General features: G+C 40.9%; 3 protein-coding genes across 3 annotated transcripts; 1 reads left to right on the plus strand and 2 right to left on the minus strand.

Annotated features, from left to right (window-relative positions):
• The first annotated feature begins 310 nt into the window (after positions 1 to 310).
• Positions 311 to 2,974, plus strand: LOC117463966 (killer cell lectin-like receptor subfamily G member 1). Its single transcript, XM_071206569.1, is given in 6 exon segments — positions 311 to 756; positions 1,085 to 1,211; positions 1,431 to 1,593; positions 1,671 to 1,789; positions 2,800 to 2,843; positions 2,846 to 2,974. Coding segments are annotated over 6 exon segments (627 nt in total). The 5' UTR covers positions 311 to 653; the 3' UTR covers positions 2,917 to 2,974.
• A 443-nt stretch (positions 2,975 to 3,417) lies between these two features.
• On the minus strand, positions 3,418 to 11,268 carry LOC117464051 (nuclear factor 7, brain). The gene is made up of 9 exons (XM_034106577.2): positions 11,109 to 11,268; positions 9,830 to 9,972; positions 9,635 to 9,733; positions 6,492 to 6,623; positions 6,273 to 6,389; positions 5,338 to 5,466; positions 4,505 to 4,583; positions 4,067 to 4,093; positions 3,418 to 3,979 (listed from the first exon to the last, which is right to left on the minus strand). The coding sequence occupies exons 1-9, from the start codon at positions 11,266 to 11,268 to the stop codon at positions 3,435 to 3,437; spliced, it is 1,431 nt and encodes a 476-aa protein (XP_033962468.1). The 3' UTR covers positions 3,418 to 3,434.
• Positions 11,269 to 15,182: 3,914 nt separating this feature from the next.
• On the minus strand, positions 15,183 to 24,897 carry capgb (capping protein (actin filament), gelsolin-like b). Its single transcript, XM_034106488.2, has 9 exons — positions 24,774 to 24,897; positions 21,137 to 21,330; positions 18,585 to 18,739; positions 17,675 to 17,833; positions 17,420 to 17,569; positions 16,717 to 16,803; positions 16,500 to 16,632; positions 15,639 to 15,727; positions 15,183 to 15,536 (listed from the first exon to the last, which is right to left on the minus strand). The coding sequence occupies exons 2-9, from the start codon at positions 21,327 to 21,329 to the stop codon at positions 15,471 to 15,473; spliced, it is 1,032 nt and encodes a 343-aa protein (XP_033962379.1). The 5' UTR covers position 21,330; positions 24,774 to 24,897; the 3' UTR covers positions 15,183 to 15,470.
• Positions 24,898 to 26,221: the final 1,324 nt, after the last annotated feature.

Raw genomic sequence — 26,221 nt, forward strand, 5'->3', positions numbered from 1 at the left:
TAACGAGAAGACCGTCGGTAGATAAGCAGCAGATAGATGACGTCAGCAGATAAACAGAGAAGTATCTGAGTTACTGCTGTCATGTGAGGGTTCAGGCTCTGTCTGCCCCCCCGGGTCTGCTGTCAGAAATACAACTTCACATATACGTCAGTACGCCTGCCAGCTTCCCCTGTTAAACATCCAAGTATGCATTTATAACTTGAGTTCCCATGTTTAAGAGAAGTGCTGTGATATGAGGAAGGGGCGGCACAAGCCCTAACCCGAAAGAAGAGTCAACAAGCATGTAAAAACATGTCAAGTAAGAGGAGAAAGAGCATCGTACAGTAGCATGGATTTGAGAAACGAACAGGATGAGGCGAAAAGAGAAACACCTGCAGGTTAGTTTTAAGAACATTTTTAACCTAAATGAATAATGAAATGAATTTGTCTACCTACACCTCCTCTGTGGTCCTTAAGTCAACTCACTCATATTTGTATCAAACTCGTTTGTTTCATAGATTTTCTTTTTTTTAATGTTTATACGTACTGGATTTATATGTTGTCGTCATAACATATAAAGAAACCTGTGCTCAAGTCATTGGTTAACAGGTTTATGTATATCCTACGTTTAGTCATTTTACATTGTCATTGTAAGATAACCTTTCTTGTTGACAATGATGATTTCCTGTCACACTTGTCAACTGACAACTCGTGTGGCTGTTGTTATGGCAACATCAATTCTGGTGATAGGACTTCTAATGGGTTTGGTATTATTTGGTGAGTATAAATGTAAAAATAATACATGTTATATGCATTGATCCTATTTGTGCCCGCATAAATAAAAATAATTTAGGACTACAGTTTATTTTACATTTCATTATTTTCAAACCATAATAAGTCAGATATCAGGTATATGAATAAAGTTTAAAAATAACTCATATTGAAACATTTAAAGACACCATGTTGTAATTGACATGTTTTTTGATAATAAAGCGGGCCATCAACATCTATTTCCTGTTATTACTATACTTGTCATCATAGAAATTACAAACCATCTTCAGGTACACTGCATCAAGTTACTAAATGACTCGTGTTTATTGGCCAGTCACGTGGACAAGAGCACCAGAAGTGGATCAGACCGCCAACACGTCAGGCCATGAGCTGATGGAGAGGCTGCAGCAGTGCCAAAGAGAGTGCCAGGAAGTGAACCTGATGCTCCACACCGTAACTCAAGCTGATTTATATTCTCTTCTCTGATGCCAACATCTCACATCCTGCCCATGTGGCTTCTCAACGCGTGTGGGTGCAGTCGTAAACACTTACAGGACATTAAGATGGCAGATCTTTGATTGATGACAGTGGTGAAAGCGCCCATGACATCTTGGTATGTTGAGTTGTGTTAACCGGTGTGTTGAATGCATTCAGATCAGCGTGTGCGTCCTGCTGTGTGTAGACCCCATGTGCAGTGTGTGTCCTGACGGCTGGCTGTGGTGGGGGGGTCACTGCTACTTCTTCTCAGTGGGACAGCAAGATGATCGTAGCTGGATCGAGAGCTTAGAGTTCTGCCTGCAGCTCAACAGCAGCCTGGCCGTCATCAGAGACCCCGCAGAGATGGTAACAACACAAACACAGAGATAACATCAGGGAGCGTTTCTGGATATAAAGTCATCTTAATGTCTCCTATTCTTTAGGAGTTTATCCAAGGTGTGATGAGACGGTTCCCTCTCTTCCCCTTCCTGTGGGTGGGACTGACGGACGCTCAGCAGGAGGGGCCGTGGGGGGACGGGGGGGACGTCCAGCCATACATGCCGTAAGTCCAGATTCAGATGGTAACGGGTCAAAGGTTTTTCATATTAAGGAGCAACATTAGAAATGTGGAACATCTGCTTATAAAGGCAACAGAACAGATCAATGAGAGGTCAGTATTTATGGATAGATGAGGATGCTCAGGATGAAGCAGCAGACACCTGAAGTATTATGCTACACTTCTAATGATACTTCTTAAATTAAAGCATCATTTTCATAATATGGACATTACAGTTGAAGCTGTGGTGACCAAGATGTGATTACTATTACAGCGAGTGATCAAGGAATGCAAAAAGATATTTGTTGGTCTATTAAATAATAATATTTATGTATCCAATTTCAAACCGACAATAATGTTTGTGAAGAAGCAGTAGAGAAAGAGCATTTTATATTTATTCCACGGTTCATTTCAACATCCCAGCCAGGTGAAACACACATGAGTATTATGTATATACCGTAGGAAACAAAATACGACAAAAAAACACATTAAAATCATTTGATGTGTTTCTAGTTAATAAATCATTCAAAACAAAGAACGTTAATATCCTTTTGAAACATGTTTTTTCTGTAAACAAAGTGGACCAAAAGGCATTTCTGCAAGTTCAGCTGACCTGTTGTACACGATTCTAAGTATTAGATCAAATATCTCTTTTAGGAATTACGAAAAAATACAGACCTGTAAAATGACTTGAAAATAAAATGAAGCTGAGACTGAAGAGCAACATGAGGACCTCTCGTTTGGCTCTTAAATCGATGTATAGTCCATGAGTTATCGATACGTGGATAACCAACTATTTTATATATTCTTGGAGAATAACACTCATTTCATACATTGTAATGAAATATGTTTTATTATTACAATATATACATATAAACAATCATTTACATATAAACACTGACATACAACTGATTGTATTTGTTTACATTTGAGTATTTATTCACATACTCTAAGTTTGTTATCACAGATCATCTTTTGGATAAAATTGCGACATGTCCCCCTTTGTCCCTTTGCAGGGTGACGGTGGAGTGGGATGCTGAAGACAGGGACTGTGCAGACCTGCGGGGGGTGGCAGTCTCTTTGCCTCCAGCTGTGAGGCTTACGGACCCTGGGCTTGGAAGAGAGGCTCCTGACACACATGTAAACACATTTTACATTTATATAAAATATAAAACATTTGAATAAATATACATTGTCATGCAAAGAGAAGAACATCAGCATTGTAATAGGGTCAAGTAAAATGTACAAAGATTTACATTGATGTCAGAGATGAGAATGAAAAAACACAGTAAATACAGTATGTATATACATATTTATTGCAGTTCTGAAAGTGCATTATAAAGTGCATAGATACGGGATCTTTCATGTCCACACATAAATAAGGAAATTCTGAAAAAATTAAGTGTAATTCTCCAAAAATTCCATGGTTTAAAATAAATACTTGACACAAAGTTTCGTTTCAATGTTTATGTTTCTGACCGTCTGATCAAAAATCTCCACTTATGCTATGATCAGATACATCTATTTACAGCATCATGAGCACTTTGATATACATCAGTCGTCGTTTGCATATCACTATTTGACAGCAACTATTTACAGCAACATGGAAGGTCAATCAAATCCCCCCCGAAAAACCAACTTTTCCATCAAGTTACAATGAATCCACCAAAGAAGCTCTCCCAGTAGCTGTATGATGGACGATCCTCAGCACAGTGCGGCCCCCCAGCGGGGCGAACAGAGGGTACAGCTTCCCCCTGAAGCTCCCAGTGAAGGTGTAGATGTGGGTCTTTGTCTCTGCGTTGTAGAAGGAGATCTGGCCCTCCTCATAGTCTAAGTAGACCCCCATCCGTTTGGGCACCATGCCGACGGGCTGAGCGCTCTCCGGCTTGGTGCAGGCGTAGAAGTTGTTGTTGCTGCGCCACAGGACCCAGTAGCCCTCCTTGGGGGTCATGGGGAACTGGCCGAGACGCTTGGAGTCTGCGGTGGTCACTCCCAGACGCCAGAAGCCATGTTTGGATATGTCCACCTCCCAGTAGTGGCGCCCGCTGCTGAAGCCCTCCCACCCCAACACGCAGGGCCAGCTGTCGAAGCGCTGGGGGCTGAATGGCAGCTCGGCCTCAGAGAGACCCTCCTGGACCTGGTCCTCCGACATGTGCAGCCAGGGGTGGTTGGTCATGGGGTCCAGGATCACATCAGCTGTTAGGGAACAGAGAAAGCACGAGGTTGTTGTCAAATAAGTGTTGTTATACAAGACAAGATAAAATGAATAAGGGTTGGTCTTACCTGCTGCGCTGCAAATCCAATTCCAGACTGCAAACAGAGACGTGTATGTTATTGAATGTGCAGTGGATAAACAACAACAAATGTGTTCATGAAATGCTGTGATTTACAGAGGATGGGACACATGATCAACCTTAAGCGTAAGATGATGACACTTACTAATTCTTTTTCTCAGCATTATCTTTAACCTGATAATGTTCCTTTAAAATATTCTTTCGGCCTCGACAATTTATTCTAAAAAGGACAATCCGTTTGTATTTCTACTGCTCACACCTTATACAACACAAACTGTGTTGAGTTGCTGAAAAGACTAATAGCTTTTTATTAAATGATCAAAACCTCCACCGTCTCAATCACATCAGAATAATATATTGATCGTACCCGTGTCATTTTTCAAACAAAGAGTCAAATGATTATACAATTATTTGTTTTAATTCACACCTGAGTTGGGGATGTATCTTGAAATCCCGGCTTTCCAGGTCCTTTGTTTTGCCAGTAACCATAGCTGTGGAATCATTTTCTGAAATGGGAAAACAAAAAGGTAAAAATCACTTTTTTCCACAAGAGCAACATTTTCATTTATCACCATGAATCATGTTAATGTGTGTGATGTACCAGTGCTTCCTGTTAGCACTTTGATACGTTTGGCTGACTGTGGTGATGACCCTGGCTTTATGAGGGCAGTAATGCAAAATAGACCAGACCCTGCACCAGTAGTCAACGGTCATTTTCAAGTTCCTCATTGTATTTTGTGCCTCTACTGTGACATTTTTGCAGACCATTTACATGCACAACCCTATATAACACACTACAGAAAAGGGACACCCCCGAGAAAGCATAATAGGGCCCTTTTTAGGGCCATAATTAAACATAAATAGAGAAAATGCAGTTTATTGTTGCTGCAGATAGTGGAAATTCCCGTTTTCAAGCATGAAAGAAAGTAAAACTGGACTGCGATATAGTCCTTCAAACTTCATTAAAATAACTTTGGCCCGCCGCGCCTTCATCTGCGTGTGAGATGAAAACTGAGCAGAGAAACTATCAGTTATTAAGGACATTTATTGTGCTAGTCAGGGTCATATAAGCCACATCACCGAGTGCTCTGCACGCATTCAGCGAGCAGGGTTCACTTTAACCACATGTTATGTAATGTTGCTTCATGTCACACACGTAGCGTATTCCAAGCCAATTATTCGTTTTATGGTCAGATTCAATGTTGGTTTCTATTTCATTTCAGCCATCATAGAAACAACGCATGGCAGAAATGTTCTCACCGTGCTGTCTTCTCTGAGCAGGGACCAGGTGATGAACTCCAGCAGAGGAAGCAGGTTCCCCAGACGCTTCTTCTTCAGGCCGAACTGACTCAGCACTCTGCCCAGCTCCTCGCTCGCCACACCACAACTCTGCAGACACAAACACTCAGCTTCGAGATTTGGCATTGTTTTCCCCTTAAAAACCACACACTCTGACATACTGCCTACCAGGGCCGGCCCTAGACATTTTGGTGCCCTAGGCGAGATTATGATTTGATGCCCCCCCTCCAAGCAAATCTCTACACAAGACCAATACACTACATAAACTGAAACGTATTGACATGTTGGTTATATACATAAAGAAGGTTTCAAATGTATTCTTTATTGTACATGTTTTAATTGGCGGGTGGACGTCACATCCACATTTTTTTTAACATTTTAAAGTAAAATCTTTCAATCTGGTGCACTTTGAGCAGAATTACTAGAGACTAGATCTAGGGGGTACAACTCTAAACACCCATATGAAAAAGATCGGTTTGCATTTTAATAATCAAATAAGTATGTGAACATAACCTATAGCCAATAACAAATAAATGTAACATATTTTATTTTGTTGTTCAATTCAATTATTAATGTAAATGTATTACATCAAGGGCAGAAAATTAGGCAGAATACAAATTAAAAATTAATATATATATTTTTGTATTATAATTATTTTTTTCTCCCATTGCAGCGCCCCTCCAGATCTGGCGCCCTAGTCGACCGGCTAGTTTGCCAGTGCCTAGGGCCGGCCCTGCTGCCTACTGTAAAGAGAGTAAAACTAAGTCATTTCCCTTCATGCGCTTACAATTCCCAACTGAGATGCACTTGGTAGGTCGTTTATGGTGAGATTAACAGACACTAAAAACCTTTCTACACGTTTTTTTGGGACGTTCTTCTGGTTTAATGTCCCTCACCTCAGTGGCTGTCTGCAGGTCCTTCGCCCACTCCATGATCCTCATCTGTGGCTCCTCCTTGAAACCTTTCTTCTTATTTTCTTCACTCTCCAACGCCGAGGGCATCTCCTTCAGGAACTGAGGACACAAAATCAGTAAATTAACATTGATATTTCTTTCACAACCATAGCCGTTCCAAAAAAACAAAACAGAATAGTATTTTTGTTGTCATGTTCTGACCTTGTCGACATGGTGCAGCTCGTCGGCCCATTCCAGGATCAGCTTCCTGCTCTCCTCCAGGCTGCGCTCAGTACGGCTGTCTGCACTCTGGGCTTCTTCATCACTGGGACCCTCGTGTGGATCCCCCCCGCCCTGCTGCAACACAGCAACACACACTCTTAAAAACACAATACCTGTGCAATTATTCAACTGTAAAATACTAATAAGATTTAAGATTATTTATGTATTACAGTGAATATCTCAAACAACAATTAATTCATATCGTTATCAGTCATTTTACAACACTTTATATATCGTTAAATCCCATTTTTATATACTTGCACATTTGTACTTCTTATGTTAATATAAATATTTAATCTATTTTTTTTCTCATTGAATTTTATTTAAACTCCTTATGTTTATATTAATATATTTATTCTATTTTAATTTTAATACATTTTATGCTAGAATAGAGCAACTTTTGTGAACTCGTTGTCTTATTCTGATTCTGACACTATGACCATAAGGTGACGTTTAAAAAAAACACGTGGGACATTTTCCCTTTTACGGATGTCTAAATAGAAAGGTTACAGTTAAATAAACCCTCTATCTGTGACTCAGCACGGCGAGGCAGATAACCGAGCATCATAAACAGGTAACATCCACCCATTCAACTTACTCATCTACAGTATCTGCGTGATCAGGTAAATGTTTCCCACGGCAACACTCATCTGTTTTGGTCATTACATTACATTACATTACATTGCATTTAGCTGACGCTTTTATCCAAAGCGACTTACAATAAGTGCGTTCGACCAACAAAATACAAACTTGAAGAAAACAGAATCATATAAGTACATCAGGTTTCATAGAGCAAAAACATTTCTAGTGCTACTCAACTGGCTTTAGATAAGCCAGTCCTTTATTAGTATATAAGTGCTTTGTTAATAGTTCTATCGCTCGAAGTGGAGTCGAAAGAGATGAGTTTTCAGTCTGCGCCGGAAGGTGTGTAAGCTATCTGCTGTCCTGATGTCAATGGGGAGCTCATTCCACCATTTTGGAGCCAGGATAGCAAACCCACGTGTTTTTTCTGATGGGAACTTGGGTCCCCTTCGCAGCGATGGTGCAGCGAGCCGTTTGGTTGATGCAGAGCGGAGTGCACGTGCTGGGGTGTACAGTTTAACCATGTCCTGGATGTAGGAAGGGCCAGATCCATTCGCAGCATGGTACGCAAGTACCATTGTCTTGAAGTGGATTCTAGCAGTTACTGGAAGCCAGTGGAGGGAGCGGAGGAGCGGCGTGGTGTGGGAGAATTTAGGAAGGTTGAAGACCAGACGAGCCGCTGCATTCTGGATGAGCTGCAGAGGTCGGATGGCACATGCAGGCAGACCAGCCAGGAGGGAGTTGCAGTAGTCTAGGCGTGAGCTGACGAGAGCCTGGACCAGAAACTGCGTGGCTTTCTGGGTCAGCTGGCGACGTATCCTCCTGATGTTGTAAAGCGTGTATCTGCAGCAGCGGGTTGTAGCAGCGATGTTTGCAGTGAAGGACAGGTTGTTATCTAGGATCACACCCAGATTCCTTGCAGTCTGGGTCGGGGAAACAACAGAGGTGCCAATGTTGATTTTTAGGTCAAGAGAGGGACAATCTTTTCCCGGAAGGAAAAGCAGTTCAGTTTTGTCAAGGTTGAGCTTGAGGTGATGATCAGACATCCACTGAGAGATGTCAGCTAGACAAGCAGAGATGCGTGCGACGACCTGGGTCTCTGAGCGGGGAAAGGACAGGATTAATTGGGTGTCCTCAGCGTAGCAGTGGTATGAAAAACCATGCGGGCTAATGACAGATCCGAGCGAATTTGTGTACAAGGAGAAGAGGAGGGGACCAAGAACAGAGCCCTGAGGGACCCCTGTAGTTAATTGACAAGGGTCGAACTCGGACCCTCTCCAAGTAACCCTGTAGGTGCGGTCTTTGAGGTATGAGGTGAGGAGGGAAAGTGCAGAGCCTGAAACTCCAAGTTCTTGGAGAGTGCGAAGGAGGATCTGATGGTTCACCGTGTCGAATGCAGCAGACAGGTCCAAAAGGATGATGACAGAGGAGAGGGAGGCTGCTTTAGCAGTGTGCAGTTCCTCAGAGACAGCAAGGAGGGCAGTTTCTGTGGAGTGACCTGCCTTGAAACCAGACTGGTGCGGATCCAGAAGGTTTTTCTGATGGAGATAACAGGAGAGTTGTTTAAAGACAGCGCGTTCAAGTGTTTTAGACAGGAACGGGAGGAGAGAGACAGGCCTGTAGTTTATAACATCAGACGGGTTGAGAGTGGGTTTCTTTAGGAGAGGGTTTACTCTTGCCTCCTTGAGACTGTTTGGAAAGTGACCAGAAGTTAGAGAAGTGTTGATGAAATGGGTGAGAAACGGTAGAATATCAGGAGCGATAGTCTGAAGGTGGTTTGAAGGGATAGGGTCCAGAGGACAGGTGGTAGGGCGGGCAGAGGTAATGAGGGTAAGAACCTCACTTGGCGAGAGAGAGGAAAAGGAGGTTAGTGTGCAGGTGAAAGGAGGGTCTGGTGACCCAGCGGTGAGTAAAGGTGAGTCAGAAAAAGAAGAGTGAATATCATCAACCTTTTTTTCAAAGTGGTTAACAAAGTCGCTTGACAGAAGGGGGGAAGGGGCTTTGGGGGGGGGGGGTCCAGGAGGGAGGAGAAGATGTAAAATAGTTTTTTGGGATTGGAATAGGAAGATTGGATCTTATCTTGAAAGAAAGTGCTTTTTGCCTGAGAGATCGAAGCAGAGAAAGAGGAGAGGAGAGCCTGATAGGTTAGGAGGTCGTCGCGGTGTTTGGATTTCCACCATTTCCGCTCTGCTGCCCGAAGGACGGTTCTATTGGCACGCGGGTCATAAAAACAGGTTCATAAATTTTTAACAGACTGAGATAATCAGCAGTAATTTTTACTGTCCAAATCCAAGCCATGTTTTACTGAGCTGGCAAACAACCTGAGTCAACATTGTAAGGAAATGAATGTTTAGAAATAAAAAATATAGTATTTCCTTCTCCTGTTCCCTTAAGTCTACCCTCTTTTCTGTTGTCAGATTGTTCTTTGCTATTGAAGACAATAATTTGAGTCTACTGAGACACTGACTCACATCTCCTTCCTTCCTTCCCTGATGTCCTACCTTGCAGACTTGGTCCACTTGCTCCTTCCAGTGATGGATGAACTGCACACACTCCTGCAGGCTGCGCAGATCCTTCAGGCCGTTCTGACGAGGGTGTTGCTGCAGGAAAGCACAACAGGGTATGGTTTAAAAGAATGTAAACCAAAACGGAATTCACAGAAAAAATATATAAATGAAAAAGCAGTTTCCATGTACCTGTGAGCGGTGAGTGAGGTTGATGGCGGCTCTGCTCGGGGCCGAGCTGTGGATCTGCACGTCCTCCTCGGGCAGGTTCCAGCGCACGGCCCCGATGGAGCTGCTCTGGGTGTTCCTCTCGCCCCCCTTCAGTATGCCCACTCCTGCAGGGGGACATATTCAGAATCAGAGTCAGAAACAGGTTTATTACCAGGTTGACACGTACGAGGAATCTGACTTGGTGTTGTGGTGCATACATAAAGGTAAAAAAATATATATATATATTTTAAAATATAGCAGTATTTACATCGACATAGAATGGAATAAAATATGTGCAGTAATAAAAAAAACTGATACATTCAGGAGGAAACATAATTTGAGTCTCATTCATTATCACTTGACATAAAATCTAGCAGAAAATGTTGTTATTTTTCCAACAAAGTGAGCAAAGATTGCAATAATGAAACTGCAATTATTAGCCTTTGTGATTATTAGCTTGAAGCTTTAGCAGCCATAATTAAAGGCTTTTAATCATGAAGGACATACTTTAATGCCTTTATCTGATTGAATGTGCATTTTCCAGCCACATCAGACACAAGTTGTTTTAACATGCATGAAGCAGGACAAATGCAATTGGCATTGATTGAAAATGGATTTATACATACTTTTAGCAGGTTTCAGAATAGTCATCTCCATGGTGGCGTCCTATCTTCTGTAGCAGAGGAAAACAAATGGTTGGGGAACCAGGGATGTAAAAAGTAACAGCAGCTGTATAAATAAATACTTGCATTATGTGTCAACGGTAAAATGGCTGGTATTATATTATTGAATATTGTATTAGTTAAACTCTTTGAGAACTAATTTAACAATTTGACAGACTATTGTGTAGTTTAGTTATGGCAATATGGATGTTTTATTATTATTCCAGATATACATTATTTCTGAAAAGAAAACCTCAAAAACAATGAAAAAATAAGTTTTGTGGAAATGTGAAACCTTTTATTTATTAAAATAATAATGCTTTTAATGATAAGCGACACCTACCAAAAATATTTAATAATATAAGTCATTAATTTATACTCAAATCAGTGATGCTTGAGTATTAATCTGGATATATGGAAAAATCATGTTAAAAATAATATAATAATTCAATCTATATTCAGCACATGTTGAACTACAATGCAAAATATATTTTCTAAAATGGTGTTCGATACCATAAATACAGTCTAAATGTTTCAGCCCCACACACCTGTACATGTACAGTACATCGTATTAAGCTCTGATATTCAGTGTGTCCTACCTGTAGAGGAGGAGGGTGGTGCAGCTCTGCTGGTAGAGATCTCTGGACAAACGCTGCTCTCTAACCCGCTGCGTATTTGTTCCTCTGCTCGTTCTGACCTATGGACCTTTTTGATTACTCCCTCTGAGGTGGCGAGGAAACCTCTGACAGAAACCCTCATGCTTCTCGGCAGCCGCTGGAGGAAGGTGTGAGGTTTAATGACCGCTGTAAGTCTCTGCATATCAATCAGTGACGCACAGCAGGGATTCTTATCAGAGGTGTCAAACTCAATTTCATCGTGGGCCACATTAGCATTATGGTTGCACTCAAAGGGCCGGTTGTAACTATATAAATATACATATATAAATACATCATATATATGAAATAATGTATTATATTATATTGTTGCCTCTACATTGGATTATTATCGGATAGGGTAATAACTTCATAATTAACTACGTCTGAAAGCAGAAGTCCAGGGCAAATAATTGCAAGTCTCTTCACTGTGCATGTCACAAAATGAGATGCATTGTGGGACATATTGTTTATGGGCAACATGCTTCTGTAAAATAAGATGGAGCTTTATTAATCCCCGTGGGGAAATTCAGTGGTTTAACAGCAACAGGGTAAGATTTAAAAACAGCACAGCACAGATTCACACAGATTAATACAATTAAGGATAAATCAAAAATGTAAAATGATAAATAACTATAAAATGAGAAATTAATTAAAATGAACATATATAGATATACTGTAAAGTAGCATGTAACCGTATAATAAACGTATTATATTCTTTGCAAGCTCTTGCGGGCCACATAAAATGATGTCGCGGGCCGGATTTGGCCCCCGGACCATGAGTTTGACACCCCTGTGCAGGGGTGTCAAACTCAATTCAATCGTGGGCCACATCCGCACATCAGCTGCACTCAAAGGGCCGGACTATATAAAATACATATATAAAATATATATATAAAATAATGTATTATATTACATTATTGCCTCTGCATTGGATTATTATCAGATAGGGTAATAACTTCATAATTTACTATGTCTGAAAGCAGAAGTCTGGGGCAAATAATTGCAAGTCTCTTCAGTGAGAATGTCACAAAATGATTTAAAAAGAAAAGCCAAATTCTGGATAAAAAGTCTAAATAAAAAAAAAGAAGTGACATTTTAAAAAAAAGAGTCCAATTCTGAGAAAAGGGCAGATTCTAAGAAAAAAGGCATATTTCGAAGAAAAAAAGTCAAATTTGAGGTGCATTGTGGGACATGTAGTTTACGAGTAACGTGCTTCTGTAAATCATCATGTAACCGTATAATAAACATATAATATTCTTTGCAAGCTCTTGTGGGGCCACAGAAAATGAAGTCACGGGCCGGATTTGGCCCCCGAGCCTTGAGTTTAACACCCCTGTGTTAGACGCTTTTATCCAAAGTGACTTACATACTCAATACTGTGGGCAATCCCCACAGGAGCAATTTGGGGTGAAGGGTCTTGCCCAGGGACACAACGACATGCTGACTGCAGTGGGGTTTGAATCTGTGACCCCCTGATCCCAACACCAACGCACTAGACCACTGCGCCACACACCTATAAACAAGATAGTAACGGTAAAGGTGTTTCCCATATAGTGGCTGCTTGGGTCAAATTGGCAAAAATAAATGAACTCATAATAGACACGAAACACTGTTTAAAATACATAAAAGATTTTGTTCTGGGAAGAGACCGAGGGGTAGACCTAGGACCAGGTGGAGGGATTATATCTCTTCGCTGGCCTGGGAGCGCCTTATTGGGATCCCCCAGTCAGAGCTGGTTGATGTCGCCAGGGAAAAGAAAGTTTGGGGCTCTCTGCTGGAACTGCTACCCCCGTGACCCGACCACGGATAAGCGGGAGAAGATGGATGGAAGGATGGTGTTTTGTTCTGAACTGGATTTATGCAGAGGTGGAAGAAGTACTCAGATCTTGTACTTGAGTAAAAGTAGAAGTACCAGAGTGTAGGAATACTATGCTACAAGTAAAAGTCCTGCATTCAAAATGTTCCTCAAGTAAAAGTACAAAGTATTAGCATCAAAATATTATTAGTCCCAAAAGTAAAAGTAATCATTTCAGACTGGTCCATTTCAGAATAATATATGATATGTTTTGATTATAATTATAAATGCATCAAAGCTGGTAAAGGTGCAGCTAGTTTTAATGACTTGATTATAATTCAAATCATTAATCCAAATTGCAAAATAACTAAAGGTACAAAGTAAATGTAGTGGAGTAAAAACACACGATTTTACCTCTGAACTGTAGTGGAGTAGAAGTACAAAGTACAGAAATACTCATGTATCTCAACATTGTACTTACATGTACTTGGTTACTTTACACCTCTGTAATATTTCCAATATTTTGCAGCATACAATTACATGACAGTTATAACTGCATGTATTAGCATTGAAACACTATATCAAGGCTTGGAGATAATTGTTTAAATCTGTTTTGAACTGTAATCAGTCCTTATTCCGCTCCAACATAAACTACCATAACACGGTCAAATAACAAAGCGTTATGCTGCGTGAAGGCCTCAAATCAGAATCCTACCTTTTGCCTAGTTATCCATTCACTTCCTCGTTAGCTACTGGAAGAGTCGTAAGAGTGAAACTCATTGCGTCAAGGTCCTACACTACATCAGCCCCCTGACCTTTTGACCTTTAGTCCTTAGCTTAATACGCCCTAAATACATCACACTGGGCCAGGCGACATGTATTGCCTTCAGTGTCAAGTCTGTATATGAGTAAAGGCTCAGTGAAAGTCAAAATAACCGTCAGAAATCACAGAAGAGTTTATATATTATACTTTTGTAGAAGTAGCAGAACAACACTGTAAAATACTAAGTAAAATAAGTTAAAGTCCTGCATTCAAAAGTATAGAATAGACCGTTTATTGTCCTGTTTCTGAATGCTGATCTGCTCCTAGAAACAAAAGCACAGTTGTGAAATTGTTTTGAATATAAGTATGACTCTTAAAGTTCTCGTACTGTAGATAGATAGTCCCTGATTGAAATGTTGAGTATATAAGATAGTGTTATTACTGATGCATAAAACTCCTAATATACTAACTTATGAAGAATGAAATAAAGCAGAACATCATATCGTATAAACTGATGCCATACTGTAGCAACACATATAAAGTTAAATTACCTCAAACCTTTACATAAGTGTAGCATTTGAGTTCATATTATGCGCTAATTCCACCATTGATTACACTTGACGACAGAGATGGAGTACTGGAGTCCTGGACTCGGACTCGAGTCGGACTTGAGTGCCGATTTTCGGGACTCGTGACTCGACTCGGACTCGCGCACTGATTGACGCGACTCGGACTTGGACTCGTGAATTCTCGCACAGGATGACTTGGACTCGGACTCGGACTCAAAATAAGAGTCCCGATCTTATTACTATCAAAATAAAAGTGCAAAACGAAAACTTTACCATAGGAAAATATTGGCATACAAATATAATCACTTCTCTAAAAGGTAACTCATTTTAAATATAGTTTATTTATATATAATAATAATATGAATATTAGAAATAAGCTTTATATTTGTATAGCACCTATTACAAGAATTGTAGCCAAACTCGCTTCACAGCAGTTGAATAGACAGGATAACAGCAATGTAGAGGAGCAGCTACATTTCAAAACATATATCCACGAAGATTAATACATGAAGACTTGTGACTCGGACTTGACTTGGACTCTTCTTAAGTGACTCGGAATTGGACTCGGACTCGAACACAGGTAATGATGACTCGGACTCGACTTGGACACTCCTTGGGTGACTCGGACTTGGACTCGGACTCGACTACGACTCTCCCTTGGTGACTCGGACTTGGACTCGGACTCGAAGAGTGGTGACTCGAGGGTGACTTGGACTCGTGAATTGGTGACTTGACTACAACACTGCTTGACGATGACTGTGATGTGTGCAGGTAATAGTCACACAGACATGGGAACAGTGAGGGGATCAATTAAACAACGTCATACAAAACCTGTCATGGTCCGAGGCTTGGCCAAAACAAAATGATGACAAAGAAATTAAAACCACAAGTAGCAAGCAGTTCAAGTTTTATTTGTCAAATGCAGGAAAATCTGTGACACTCGAGCATCGTAAAAAAAAAGAAGACTTTATAATCTTTATCTCTAATAGAATAGACTTTGCATTTATAAAAGTGGCATCATATCTCTTTTCTATCTATTTCAAAATGAGCTACAGTGTGCTCAGTACCTTTCAAATATGTACATCGGGTCATTGCATATAAAAAACGTATTTTGGATCAGATGCCGTCGGTTTTCAGATGTCCAGCGTCTTCTCCTCGTGCGCAGGATGAGTCACATTTTAGTTCCAGCTCTTGAAGAACTGCTTGAAGATGATGGTCTCCTTCCCCTGGGGCAGAATCTCCACCTGCAGACACGCTCACTGCTTATTGCATATCTGATAAAGTCACCGTGTACTGAATCTGTAAACAATCCATCTCAACAACATTCGAAAGAACTACGAGCGTACCTGAGTCTTCCTGGGGTATTTCATTTGTTCGATGAAGTTATCCGCCATCTTTAGGGCCGACTGCTTCTCCTCAGCATTTGCTCCTTTGCCTGAAAGTCAATCAATGACTCAGATTAGGAGCAGCATTCATAGAGATTGTATACCATGTTACGTTTTCAGTTTCTCCCGGTGTCCACAAGAGAAGATATCAGCCATTTTAAGTAAAATGTTTTACTAGGGGCAATAATATTATATAAAAAGTAGTTCCCACATAGTTTCAAACTATCTAAATAGAAGTGAAATACAACCAGCAGCACTACCAGGGCTGTTTCCAATGACTTCTTGATATAATAAGAGGACATGAGTTCCTTCTACACCAATCATATGCCCATAACTCAAAACTCTGAATTTCTTTCAATGATTTCATTTTCACACTTTATCATTTCGAATGTTATTGTACATTTACTTTCCCAACAAAGATATGTAAATGTCTTAAGCTTCTCCACTCTGCCAGGCTTACTTGAAAAGTAAGTTTTTTTTCCGCATTGAAATTAAATTCTGTACCAGGAAATAAACTCTTAAAAAGTGTAATGTTAATCATTGATGTAAGAGGTATGGTTTTATCCAGATATCAGAAGAGACAGCAGCTTTGTTTAAGGGACTGTACACCCTGCACTGCACTGCGGACAGTACAGAGCTGTAGTGACACTTTAAATAATGCTGATGCTCTTAAAAAATGCTTTCGCTCCACATTTGAAAGAATGGGTCTTGAGACTCTCACATATTTTCCCCAATGCTAAACTAAAATCTGATTTAATTAGATAGCGCACATCACTGGCATGGGCGCATTTGCTGGTTTGGGGTAAAGCAGTATTTTCTCACCTTTCCAGACAAAGATCTTCCCGTTGGCGCCGTTATCCAGAATGAAGCAGTCATCACGAACCAGCAGATCCTTGGCAAACGGGCTTTTCTCTGACACTTTGGTCATCGTCATGGATCCTGTGGCATCAGACACCTGTGGAGTGAGATATACAGTGTTATACTGACATGTAAACAGGGAGTTTGAAGTATGAGTGCAGGTACAAAGCTATGCAGGTACCTTGTAGAGGGAGGCAGAGTTGGAAGCGTCTGCTTTGCTGTCCTCTTCTGGTGTGCTCTCTGCCAGCTGGGGCATCTTTCCCAGAACCTGCCCGGCAACAAGACAGGAAGCTCAGTAACCAAGAAGATCCAACAGGCTTTTTCAGGAATAACCCCAGAACTTCCTTTGCATGCTTTTAAAGGTCTCCTATTATACTGTTTTTCATCAATATATTATAGGTTTCGGACAAAACATGTCTCTGGAGTGTTTGGCTGGAAACACCAAACAGATCATTGCAGCATTACCCATAATCCCCTCTGTTTCAGCCCTGTTTCAAAAGTGCTGATTCTCTGTCTGTTACTTTAGATGAAAATAAGGAGCCCCTCCCCACGCCCCTCTGAGAGAGGTTTGGTTACAAAGAACACACTGGTGCTCTAGGAGGAGATTCAGGTGATAAGGGGGAGAGGGGGGGTTACCTTGGTTGCTGATTGGCTAATGGTTACACAAGTCAAAAAAATCGTTATGACATCATAAAGTGGCCAAAATTTGATCAGCTCATTTTCAGACAGGCTTTTCTATAAATGGATCAGGACAAAAAGAGAGAGAATCTTTTTTCCTGAAACTTTCAGAATGTCTTTCCACAGAGGGGACACATGTTGCATAATAGGTGACCTTTAAATGACCTCCTCTATGAGTAACATGCATGATACAAGTGTGCAGATACCTTGAGCATCTCCTCTGGCTCCTCCCCCTCGTTGCTGTCCACGATTTTGGCTTTACCGTGTCTCTCCGTGTCTCGGATCAGCGAGGCGATCTCACGCACCTTCTGCTTCTCGAACATGTTGGCCTGAGAGCCGATCCACGACACAATGATCTGGAGGGCAACGAAATCATGAAATGAAATGAGGTCTTTCTGGTTATGAAAGCTGATATGTGTTGTTTGTTCTCTGGCAGCTTGTTTGACAGTTTGTTTCCTCACCTCCCCAAGGTCCAGGATGAAGCAGTCCCCTTTGTTGAAGCTGCTCCAGGACAGCTCCACCTCCCTGGCTCGGATGTTGCGTTTCCCCTTGATCTGGTACAACCTCTGCACCGTGCCGGAGCCCTGAGTCCTCCTGAAGCCCGAGTCCACACCGCCCGTCTGCACAGAGGTTCATGGGATACTCATTTAAAATGCATCAAGGTTTTTATATCAGTTTTGTATGTTTCGTCCTGCTGGGAAATGTCTGCTTTAACATCCTCTTTGGTTTTAACAAGCTCGACTTGGCGCCCAGGAAAATCAAAGGGCATGAATGAACTTTGGCACAGAGGCCATTATATCCAGGGTGCTGTAAAATAATAATCCATCCAGTAGTAAAACAAATTATGGATATAATATGTCTTGCATCTAGTTTATTACTTATTTTAAAAATAAATTTAGATTATCGTTTACATTGCAAGTAAATCAAAAGTATAAGTAAATAAGCTTTTTGAGTAAAAGTAAATGTTAGAATTAACTATAGGCAAGCTTACTATTGAAAATACATTATACTAAGAATTACACTTTTATTTTTTTACAATATATTTTTTTAATTTAATTTACGAGTGCCTTTCAAAATAGGATTTGTTCCCCTTGTCTAAATGCCCTTTCCTGTCTATAGCATATTTCACTGTGATATTGAAATGAATAATAAATGAATATATATTTCCCGTATATCTTTTAAGGGAAACTAACATTTAACCTATAAGTTATACCAAATGATATCTTTCCTACCAGAAATCTCACCCATACAATAAACCACTTGCACTGTGCATTTGTTTTGCTGACAATGGAGATATTTATATAATTCTCTCACATTTCAATGGCATTTAAAGCATCTGAGCTTCAGCACTCAGGTATGTCCCTCCCTCACCTTGTAGCTGACCCCTCTGGGGAACAGCGCCATGAACTCGGGGGTCTCGTAGCCCTGCACGTGTCTGTGCTGGACGGGGTCTCCGCTCAGGAAGTTGTCCAGCTGAGTGGCCAGCATGGCACACGCCACCTGCTCATCCCGAGACGACTGCTCGCCTGTGGGAGGAAAGAAAGGAAACATGAAGCTCAAAAAACGCTAAGAACCAAAGAGACACTTTAAGTTTTCAAATAAATCCAACAGAACATAGACATCCATTTCTTATGCAGCATGAGACATGAAGTCAGCATTTGGGTTGATAACCTTTCATTAGGGTTTGTTTCGTTTGTTTGTGTTTAATTCCTTCTTGGATAAATAAGATAAGATAAGAGGTACTTTATTGATCCCAAATTGCAGCAGCATAAAAAACAACAAAACAAGGCATTGCACATAAGTAGAAATTAAAGAGTAGAAATAGACAATACTAGAATTTAAACATCTCACAATAGAATTAAAGCAGCATTAAAAAGTAGAAAATATACAGTAGAGCGTGAAGATACAAAATCTATAAACTCTGACAATTAAAAACACTATTGAAGGGCTTTAGACAAAATATAAATAAATAAATGGAGACTTTGACAAAGCCAAAATATGATACATTTAAAAGCCCTAGAAATTCAACAGGAAAAGAAAAGAAGACCTTGAGACGGGAGGGTTTTTCACGCTTAACTTCAAGTCAACATTTACTTCCGAGTGCTAGTTTTCAGTTCTGATCATGTTGTCAAACCAAACATCAGGTAAACAATAAGGTGAAGGCACACATAAGAGTTGCAGGAAAGAGTGATGGAAATAGAGGCAGTGAGATCACATGAGGGAAAGAGAGCATTAGGAAATGAGGTCAGAAAGGTGAGGATGTCACCATGTGAGGAACAAAGAGCCGCTGACAGAGGTGATGGGTCATGGAGACAAAAGCAAACAGAGTGTGGCACAAAGACAACACCGGGGTCATCAATTGTAAACAAGAGGAGGAGGAGGAGGAGGGAGGCTTCGGGACAATCAGCTTAGTGTTACCTAAGCACCGGATACATGCTGGAAACAACCGCAGCATTTGAGTGCTGTAACACAGGCCTCGTGCATCTTTCATGGGCCCTCGCTCCAAAACCTATCCCAGTTTCCCTCAGGACTTCTGCCTCTCTTTCTCTCCCTCTAATCCTCCCTCTCTCCGCACACAATGCTGCAGCAGGTCAGCGCTGTGTCTCGTGTGTCATCACCATCAGCAGGGCGGGGGGGTTATTTCGCTTTTCACCCGCAGCACAGGGCCAGGTTCAGGAGTGTGGTAAGCACAGCGCTGGACAATGGTCAACAGGCAAATAGAAAACAATATACCGCTTTGTCGAGACAGGGCTACACATGTTATCCTAAAAGGTCTGAGCATGAGTCTCTCCTGGCTTTCTGAAGACCAACATAACTTGTGTGTTTCAATTGATCAGCAAGGGTATTTGATTAAAGGTGGGGTAGGTCATTTTGGAGAAACCAGCTCGAGATCGCTAGAATTTGAAAATACACAACCGGAAAAAATCTGCCACTTCCTCACAGAGCCCCTCCTCCAACACACACGAACGAGCACATGACCAATGAGGGCACGAGATAAGTTTGTGCACAGATGGAAGGCTGACAGGCAGGTAGGCCATCCAGTTACTTTAGCCGGGCCGGCTCAGATGATTGGTCGTGCTTTTTACAGCGCTACGGCTTCCACAGACGAATTTTCTTTATGGATTTTTTGTCAAAGCACTTCAGATATTCATTGCTATCGGGATGTTAAGAGCATTCCATGGAATATAACAAAAAGTGTATCTCGAGCCGGTTTCTCAAACTTACATACCCCACCTTTAACTGACAACAAATCAACATGGAGAGCACCTCATGAACTGAAAAAGGTCTTATTATATCTTATTTCATTAGATTGGATTGGATTAGATAGTTTTTGTTAAATAATCTCTTTTCAATTGTTCCTCTTGTCTTTTATTTGTTGAATGATATGATCACTTCTCTTCTTGTGTCTCGTACATCTTTCCATCTTCCTCTTTAGGATATATATTTAGCTCTCATTTGGTTTATTTTCCAAGTTTGTATTGCTAGGAAATCTGATTAAGAAATACATGTTTGATCTCCGCAGGGAAATTAGGATACAATACAGCTTCCTTCATTTTGGAATAGAAATATGTGTAGAAATTATATATATTTTTAATTTACACAATACTTCTACAACTGTAAACAATGTACAATACTGTATAATACAGTATAAAAACAATAATATGCTTAAATGTGGTGAAATTCAAGAAAGGCATAAGAAGATTAGATGAAATGTACATTACATAAATCAATGCAGTTGTTTTATATTATTATATAAACAATACTATATTATCAGTATGCAGATAGTATTGTGCCTGCTTCTGTTTATCACTAACTGAAATGTGTATGTTAATAATACATTGAACTTAAGTCAGATTGCATAGATGCATGCTCAATAACCCTGCTGCGTACACTCAGAGTATACCCAGATGTTTGCCTCTCACCTATCCACATGTGGAGGTCTGCTCCCAGCTGCCCGCGGTTCTCCAGCACTAGATAGGAGTCCCCGTTATAAAAGGCTCCCACCTCGGAGGGGTCCAGCAGCACTGCCTTCATCTTCTCCACCCTCCACACTTTGAGGCCCTCCTCCCGGACCTCCGCACCAAACTGGCCTGGCGCTGCCATGAAGGGGAGCATGCTGCGATTGGGGAAGAAAGTCATGGTGAGACAAAGGTAGAGAGGACACACTTTGCCGTAGAGAGGGCAGAAAATAGTGTGGACTCCAACAGAAAGAGTGATAGATATGATCCACAATGGGTGAGTCACACTCAGGGGTCGCATGAAACAGAACGTGTTCATACATAGAGTTGTGTCACTGTTCCCACAGGGGAATGGATAGAGAAGTAAAAGCAGAAGTCAAGAACAAATGGAGGAAGTTCAAAAGGTGTCACGATCAGACGATATTTGAAGTTAGGGGCCGATGTTTACAGAAATGTACGGTTCTTCACGCCAACTGAAGTGTTACAGACACTTACAGACACCACTCCCTTATAGGACAGACAGACAGAGTGTGGTTGACATGATAAGCGCCCTTACACTTGGGCTTGACACAAAATGAGCGGTCGTGATGCTTCTTAAAAACCACGGGCTATGACGTGCCTTTCTATGAAACACAAGACCAAACAGGCTTTACTAAAACCAAAAGCTATAGTGTTACAAAGGTGGGGCTTTATGCATGCTACATCATGTCTTGGAGGAGAATTATCTAGATTTGAGTCACTTTAATATATACCCTCTTCTCGGTATTGTAGTTTAACCCACCCTGTCAGAAAGGAATACGAATAAACCAAACCCACATCCTGTCTGTTCTCCCTGCTATATCTTACACCGCTGAAAGGAAGTTTGTAGCGAGTCTGTTCTTTTTACTTTGCACTGAGTGAGATACAATCACTGCTTGGTAATTTCATCATTTTTAGGCAAGAAAAACATGTTCAAACCCTGTAATCAACACAACACCCTAACAAAAGGTTAACTGCGTGATGGGGTGGACACATACAAAAAACACATCCCAGAGCAACACAAAAAAGTGTCTTCTTGATAAATGATGTAATGAACTGAAATATGCTAATTGTTACATAACTAAGGCTGTGATAAGAACGGAGTTATTGGCACAGCGGTAGAGTAGTTTATATGTGTTGTGCATGATAAGTATGTTTTGTAGAATTCCAGTATGAAACAATATAAGAGTGTATTTTATTTGTAGTTGTGTGCTTCTACTGATAATCAAAAGGCCTTTCCTGCTTGACAACACACACATTTGAAGCCCAATCAAACCCATCTCGCAGTTACATCCAATTTCCTCTCTTCTGATAGGGCGCTGCAGCTTTATGGCAGTCGCTATATCTCCCAATAACATTGATATTAGTATCGCAGTGCAAAAATAAACATCAATTAAATACGGGCGAAGCATTTACTACTGTTTTCGTGTCGAGAAAACAATTACGTAACTCAGCAGTTTATGTCTCGATTTGGCTGATACTGAGACTGACTCCAGGAAACAATCAGAAGAGAAGATTAAAAAGCAATTAGCAAGAGTGATTAGAGTCAACCGAGGACACTGATCCAATATGTAAAATACTGCTGCCAAAAAAAGGCCTCATTAGGCAGCGGAAACAAGGGAAATATTATCCTCAGAATTGTGGTCAGTCAAGCATTTAAGGAAGCAGCAGCTACGCCCCTTTAAGTTTCTTTCAGTTTGGATGACAGCTTATCGACTCTCCTCTCTTGATGTTATCAGCATTTACATATCTTTTACATAAACTGTAATCATTAGACAGGTGCGGTTTGATGACCACAACACGCAAGTTAAAGAGAACAGATACATTTGTAGAGTGGTGGAGGTAAGGCAGCGATGGAAACAGAATAAGGGCCAGAGGCAGCACACGCAGGGCCCTGAGTTAGGGTTACAATGCTTGGACAGCCGCTCCAAGAGTAAGTAAGGATGCCAAAGAAAGGCCCCGTTCCACTTAACTGTAAGATCTCCTCTGGTACCTCCGGCATGCTGTCTAACTCGGGCTCCATTCTGCGTGTCCACTGGGGTGTGTGTGACCCGGTGTGTGAGGATGTAGGGAACTGAGGAGTGTTTGCGCTCACCTGGTCTGGTTAGCTTATATGAGGGAGGTAACTGGAGCCGGTGTGATGAAAGCCTGCCTGCGGATAGGACGCTACGTGGGGGGGAAGCAGAGTCGGGTTCCTGCTTTCTGGCTAAAGCTAAACACCAAGTGGATAATTACTGGGAGAGCAAGATGCTCCTCCATGTTTCCACTGTTCCCTTTTCTTCCAGCTTTCTTTTGAACCCTTTGCCTTCTATTCACTTATACTACGCAATGGGAAACAAAGAAAGCAACAGGTACGAATGGAAGTTTAAACATCTCACAGTTTCCTTCCCACGCAAGGCAAGGACTTGTAGGGCTCCCTAAAGATGCTCAGAACACTTAATCTGAACACACCTTTTTGAAAACTCTGCAATTGAAAGAGGCCCTATTATGCTCCTTTGGGCCTTCCCTTTCCTGCAGTGTGTTATATTGTGCATATTAATGGTCTGCAAAGGCTATTATCCCAAAGTTCCGTCCAGAAGGAGTTTCTCTCCCACGGATTCAGGTTGTTAAAGTGTACAAGGGCTTTTTATTTGTAAAAGCATGTGATAAATGATACGCCTCCCTGATCAAGAAGCCCTGTTCATTTTGTGCACAGATGCAAAATGGAGAAATATCTGGTTATTCATCAAAAAGCAAGAAAGGTGCTTTCCTGTTATAAAAAGCGTCCAATCTCGGACAGAAAGATAGCCCTTTAGGCCATGGCTTCTGTGGTCAGAGGGGTTTAGGTGGAGGTCACCGATATGCTTCAGGGGTCACTGACTCAATCAGTCAGTCATGCGTCGATAACCAGACAGAAATATGAGAGCGACAATATGCAGGCGGACAGAGCAGCAGGTGAGGAGAGATCTGAGAGCAATCTGTCAATTGAAGCCGAGTGTATACATTGTGTGTGTGTGTGTGTGTGTGTGTGTGTGTGTGTGTGTGTGTGTGTGTGTGTGTGTGTGTGTGTGTGTGTGTGTGTGTGTGTGTCCTGTATTATATGAGACTGAAATCAAGACATGCTGATGTATATGTGGAGACATTGAAAGGCCAGAGTACAAAGAGGAAAGAGTGATATGGATATCAAAACATTCTTTTACAGATGTAGGGACATTTTGCAGTTTAAATGTCAAGCTAACTTTTTTTTCTAACTAATTTTCCAGATCTGAGGCTGTTACCACTTTGATACCCCGCCCTAACTTCAAGGAAGTTGCTGCAAAAACGACCAGAATTATGTTCAGGAAGTGAGACAGGGAGGGAAGAAAATGATAGGCTGGGTTTTCCTCACTGATAACACAAAGGTGGAGCAGAGTATATGCAAAAAGATTGATATCAGAGACATTTGAGTCTCGCTGAAGCTCAACTAAAGATTCATTGTCCCACTGTGAAAGCCCTCGGCTGAATGGGAAAAGGCTTCAGGGTAAAAGCAGAAAAACATGTAAAAATACAAAGAGAACATCTGACAGGATTGAAGAGCAACAAGAATGGTTGAGCTAAAACCTACCTTGGAGCGTGAGTTGGTGGTGGGACAGAACACGTCCGAGCAGAGAAGGGAGAGAAATGCAAGGAGAAATACGTTTTGAAAACACACACATTCCTTCCCTCTGTCACACACACACATGCAGGGATTTCCTGCCTCGTCTGGCAGTCTAAGCCCAGCCCTCTGACTCAACCACAAAAGAAAGCATTAAGTTCAGAAACTTGATTCAATCAGGACTTTAAGTGTTAAGAGAAAAAGCAAAGTAAGCTTATTTGATCAAATCAATGTTTATCTCATTAAACAGCAACTTTTCAACGTGATTAATACTTTTATTCAGTTACACTTTCTTAATCCTTTCTTTATTAAAGCAGTACAAAAATAAGATGTTACACAAACACTAAAGGACAACGTTCATTCCCTTTTTAAAATAAACTCTCTTGGTAAAAATCTACCCTCTCAATAATGACTGAACATCTCCACAGTTGGTACATATCACCACAGTAACTGATCCAAACACACCTAGCAGTCATATACATGGAATCCCCTAACACGCCCAAGTGTGTCGGCAGCGAAGAGAAAACTGAGATCATTTTATGACACAGTAAAACTGCTGGTTCTCACAGGTAAAGATTGACTTTCAGTAGAGGAAAGGTCACTGTCGGACTGGAATTTAAACATGCGTAGTACCACGGAATCAACTAAATGACAATAGATAAGTTAAGTTAACGTTTTAAGTGAGGTAGAATAACAAATTTAATGAGGAAAAACAAGCTTTTGAGCAAACAATAAAATGTATCATTGCAATGATAAGGGACATAGAGCTCTTATGTAGACGACAGGCCATGTAGCTTTTTTCTTACAAAACGTTTATTTGACACTAAGTCAGTCATTATCATCTCGTATGGGGCAGCTAAACATTGTTCCGACGCACCAAACTTAGTTATGCTCCCAAAGTTACCAAAGATAGCATATAACAGGTAGGATTTTAGGAAAATGTGCAAAAATGAATCATGAGACTCCAAGCAGAAAAACTGTGTGAAACCGATTGTGTTTGTCAGTGGTAGGCTACAGCCTAATATGTCAGCCTTTGAGTGGCCTCTTCTGGGGAAACAAATACACTACAGGTCCAGCTCTAATGTTTCTGTGACCCATCATCAAATAGTCCTCTGTCCACTTGATAGCTAGGTGTGCTGGAGAGAGACGTTCAAAACAGATGAAGCTCAAAAAAATATAAAAAGACACCAAAGCTTTTGCTATTTTTGGAAGGCAAATAATACACATTTTACTTCCAAAAATAGCAACATATTTCATTTTGGTATGTGCATCTATAAGATAGATCTGTAAGCACAACTGAACTAAATGTAAGGTATTAGATAAAAGTGTAATGCGTACTCTAGTCATTTAGCTTGAGCTAGCTAGGTGTATGGTGACTCGGTGTTTTAGTTATTTGGTATATTAAAAATGAAACTTAA

Source organism: Pseudochaenichthys georgianus, chromosome 18, assembly GCF_902827115.2.
Source record: "Pseudochaenichthys georgianus chromosome 18, fPseGeo1.2, whole genome shotgun sequence".
In the NCBI taxonomy this organism is placed as follows: domain Eukaryota; kingdom Metazoa; phylum Chordata; class Actinopteri; order Perciformes; family Channichthyidae; genus Pseudochaenichthys; species Pseudochaenichthys georgianus.